We start from the raw sequence: 4,075 nt of genomic DNA, 5'->3' as shown, positions 1-4,075 counted from the left end.
TCCTCAAAATTTTATTAATTAATTGGATCGGGATCACCACCAAAATCTCATCAATTCTAAGTTACCCCATTTCTGACCTATCCTGAAAATTTTATTAATTAATTGGATCGGGATCACCACCAAAATCTCATCAATTCTAAGTTAGGCCACTTCTGACCTATCCTGAAAATTTTATGACAATCCGTCCATAATTTTTTCAGTTAGACTGTACACAAACAAACCCACAAACCCACAAACACACGCCGAACAAACACACGCCGAACAAACACACGCCGAACAAACACATGCCGGTGAAAACATAACCTCCTGCCAACGCCTTGGCGGAGGTAATAATTTCTGTATAGGCAGCAGGTGTACATGTACATGTTAAGCTTCAGGAGTGGAAAGCATTAGCTAGAGAGTTGAATAATCATCCACGCCACTCACACCTTGCCTCCATCCGGACGCTAATCTAAAACAAACGAACGTCCTCCCAAAAAACAACAACTCTACTCACCAGGTCGCAGTGGCAGTCCCGCCAGAGGGCGCCGCTGTGTGCGTCGTCGTTGAACAGCGCGCCCGTCGCCTCGATCGCGGTCGCACGGACGTAGCTCTCCGCGTCATTCGTCGCTCTGTAGCAGACGCCGTGCAGACGCCCTCGCACCAGCCAATCAGAGAGCGGGGCGCAGCCGGCGAGCCGACACAGGCATGCGAGACACGAATCACGAACCTCCCAACGCACGTCCAGACTACGCTTGTTCAGCACGTCGCCCGCTGCTTCCAGCGCCACCTACAGCCACGCGAGAAAGCGGTGAGTCACACATCGCCGCGCGTTACGGGGACATAACGCGAGTCAATCAGACCAGAGCTGATTGTGACTTCCTCCAATGATTCTAGTAATTTCTGAAGCTGAAGCAATTTTGAAAATAAAAAATGTGACGTGTCACTGACTAGAGAGTCTTATGATGCAACTATTGTTAACTGCCTGACAATGTGTCTTACACATACTATTATTTTCTGAAATTCCAATATGGAAACATAGTACTAGGTACGAGATACAAGGTACAAGGTCATCCAGTTAGTCACACATCTCCTGGGCTCAGTAAATGTTACTACAGCTGCCGGAAATTTTAATTCACGTAAGCGCTCTATCCTGCTATACATTCGCGCCTCATGGCTCAGGCTGCGTGGGTCGTGTAAACCACACAGCAGGGAGAGAGAACTAATAATGACATGCAGCACCTCTAACTCCGCGGCGACGGCTGGCTCTGTCGCAACCGCCAGCAACGTCAGCCCGAGAATGCGCACGACTTGCACCACCAGGGGGCAGGACAGCTGCGGGTTGTCGGCGGCGCCACACAGCATCACAATCAGCTCCTCCGCCTCGTCGTTGTCCATCGCCACGGTAACTAAAGATGCAACGTGACACTTTATTACTCATACATACGTGTATTATGTAGACACCAATCAGCATGCCACACAGCTGGCGCAGGCCCTCTCATCCACACGGGTGGATTATTATTCTAGGTGTGCTGACTAAGAACATTAGGGTTGATCACCGAGCGATCGGTTAGCAAGCAACAGCAGCAACGCTCTCACCTGAGCCATCCAACGTCGCTTCTACCACCCCGAGTGCCGCGGATGTCACTCTGTCACCAGGGGGTGCATGCGAACGGCCGCTCGCGTCTGCCACCAGAGTGCGCTTCAGCATGTCGATCATCGGCCGGCGGATGACACGGTGCGTGGCCTGTGATCGACGAGACGAAACATAGATGACGTCAAACACGGCGATCGAACGATCGAACGATGGAACACGGTGATTGAACGTCAAACACGGCGATTGAACGATCGAACGATGAAACACGGTGATCGAACGATCGAACACAGCAATCGCACGATGGAACACGGTGATCAAATGATCGAACACGGCGATCGAACGATGGAACACGGTGATCGAATGATCGAACACGGCGATCGAACGATGGAACACGGTGATCGAATGATCGAACACGGCGATCGAACGATGGAACACGGTGATCGAACAATCGAACGATCGAACACCATGATCTAACGATGGAACACGGCGATCGAACACCATGATCTAACGATGGAACACGGCGATCGAACACCATGATCTAACGATGGAACACGGCGATCGAACACGGCGATTGAACAATGGAACACAGCGATCGAACACCGTGTCGAACGATCGAACGATGGAACTCGGCGAACGAACACCGTGATCGAACAATCGAACGATGGAACAAGGCGATCGAACATCGTGATCAAACGATGGAACACAGACCTGTGGACAGCTGTTGTCTGCTACGAGGGATTTCACGGCAGCGAGACTGTGGAGCAGGGCGTCCGCATTGTCGTTGCCGTGGCGACCGTCAGAGGAGGAGCGCTGCCTCAGCATCACGGACACGGGTTCCAGCATGATGTCGAGAAACTCCTGCCACTCTGGCGTGTTGCCATGCCTGCAACGTCATCATCGATAACATATCACACCTTATTATGAGAGTAAACACACTGTATACAAGTATACTGTAATACTCTGCAGTGTATACTGCCTGTTTCTACCTGCAACACTGCTCCCTACTCTGGTACCTATATTGGTAACTACAACATATTGAGACAGCAGACTCAGATGTCTCGTGAGGCACTCACCTGAACCGTCTCATCGTGGCTGCAGCCAGCATCAGTGCTGCCCTCGTGAACCCGCGTCGTCGCAGTAACCCTCGCACTAACTCCCGCAGCTCCGCCACGTCCGTCGCCATGGCGACCGCGAGACCCGTCGATGCCTCACAGACGCGTGCGTCTCCCGAGTCGTAGAGTGTCGCCAGCGCCTCCGCGTCGCCACATCGCAGGGCAACGAGGTTGGAGACGGCACCCGTCTCACTCAGCAGCACCAGCAGCTGCATCGCGTTGGTGCGGGCGCGCTCAGATCTCCACGTCCGCTCGCAGCCGTCGTACTGACGATGCGTCGCCGCGGCAACCGCCGCATCGCCGAACGCGACTCCGACAAGCTGGCGGATGCAGAACCCCGGGTCGCTCAACGCCGCGGCGCCACCTGGCGGCAGTTCCTCCGCCTCCTGGATGCTGTGCGCGTCGCCTAGGTAACGGCCGAGGAAGTGCTGGGCGGAGCCGCAGACGAAGATGCTGCTGTCGCTGAGAGCGAGGAAAGCTAGCTTCACGAGCTTAGCTGAAATATTCGCGCGTATGTCGTGTCACTGTGAGCATCCGGCCGCCGCCGCCGCCGCCGCCGCCGCGCCGCAGTCATGGGTCCGATAAACAGCTACTGATAACTAATGATAATAGCTTGTGATAATAATAACACCTGATAATAACACCTGATAGTAACACCTGATAATAACACCTGAGAGCTATCACTAGCTCTTGATCAGATATGTCACATTGACGATTATGCTTCGAGTGACATACCCTGCCACTCCTGCACTCCCTAGTTTGAAATGCATGGAGAAGGCAGAATACTGCCTACGACTTGGGAAGGGGTTGTCCTCGTGGGTAAGCTACTACAGACACTCACACGTTGGGTTGTAGCGCAGCCACCGCATGCCAGCTGCATGCTTCGTGAGGTCACACAGGGTGTGTGTGTGTGTGGGTGTGTGGTGGGTAGGTGTGTGTGTGGTGGGCGGGTGTGTGGAAGGGGTGTAGGTGTTTAACACGTGGAGACGTTAGACCATCTCCTCAGTTTTTCAAATGTGTTTCACCACACAGATGTTCTTGTGTTTCAGGTTCTTCGGGCGTGTGTCAGGGGAGGAAGTGTGGGCCCAAGCCTCCGTGAGAGAGGCGGTCTTTGAGAGACACACACACACACACACACACACACACACACACACACACACACACACACACACACACACACACACACACACACACACATACCCCCCCCACACACACACGCACACACTACGCGCACGCGTGTGTGGGCGCGGTGCCGCAGGAATGCCTCAACATCAATGACTGTAGCCGGAGATGAGAAAACTTTCCAATTAAAAAATGTTTTTCCTCGTGCAGCGCAGTAATCTGACATCATTTCACGCTGCGAACACTCGCTAATTCTCCCTGCCAA

At 53.3% G+C, this 4,075-nt stretch overlaps 1 protein-coding gene across 1 annotated transcript; it reads right to left on the bottom strand.

Moving 5' to 3' along the window:
- Nucleotides 1-196: 196 nt before the first annotated feature.
- On the bottom strand, nt 197-3,582 carry LOC106806930. Its single transcript, XM_014809109.1, has 7 exons — nt 3,530-3,582; nt 2,650-3,184; nt 2,285-2,459; nt 1,579-1,726; nt 1,222-1,388; nt 497-769; nt 197-205 (listed from the first exon to the last, which is right to left on the bottom strand). Exons 1-7 carry the CDS (start codon nt 3,555-3,557, stop codon nt 197-199), a joined length of 1,335 nt encoding a protein of 444 aa, XP_014664595.1. The 5' UTR covers nt 3,558-3,582.
- Between the last annotated feature and the right edge of the window lie 493 nt (nt 3,583-4,075).

This window comes from Priapulus caudatus, unplaced genomic scaffold (assembly GCF_000485595.1).
Source record: "Priapulus caudatus unplaced genomic scaffold, Priapulus_caudatus-5.0.1 Scaffold10, whole genome shotgun sequence".
NCBI classification, from domain to species: domain Eukaryota; kingdom Metazoa; phylum Priapulida; class Priapulimorpha; order Priapulimorphida; family Priapulidae; genus Priapulus; species Priapulus caudatus.
The sequence above is the reverse complement of the archived record's forward strand: the minus strand, read 5'-3'. Positions and strand labels throughout refer to the sequence as shown.

Bases quoted from the DNA above. Each gene is read 5' to 3' on its own strand.
- LOC106806930 (XM_014809109.1), bottom strand. From the start codon at position 3,557: ATGCGGTGGCTGCGCTACAACCCAACGT. The intron at 3,185-3,529 runs GTGAGTGTCTGT...CGAATATTTCAG, and splicing joins GCTGCGCTACAACCCAACGT to CTAAGCTCGTGAAGCTAGCT. The intron at 770-1,221 runs GTGCTGCATGTC...GCGTGGCTGTAG, and splicing joins CCGTCGCCGCGGAGTTAGAG to GTGGCGCTGGAAGCAGCGGG.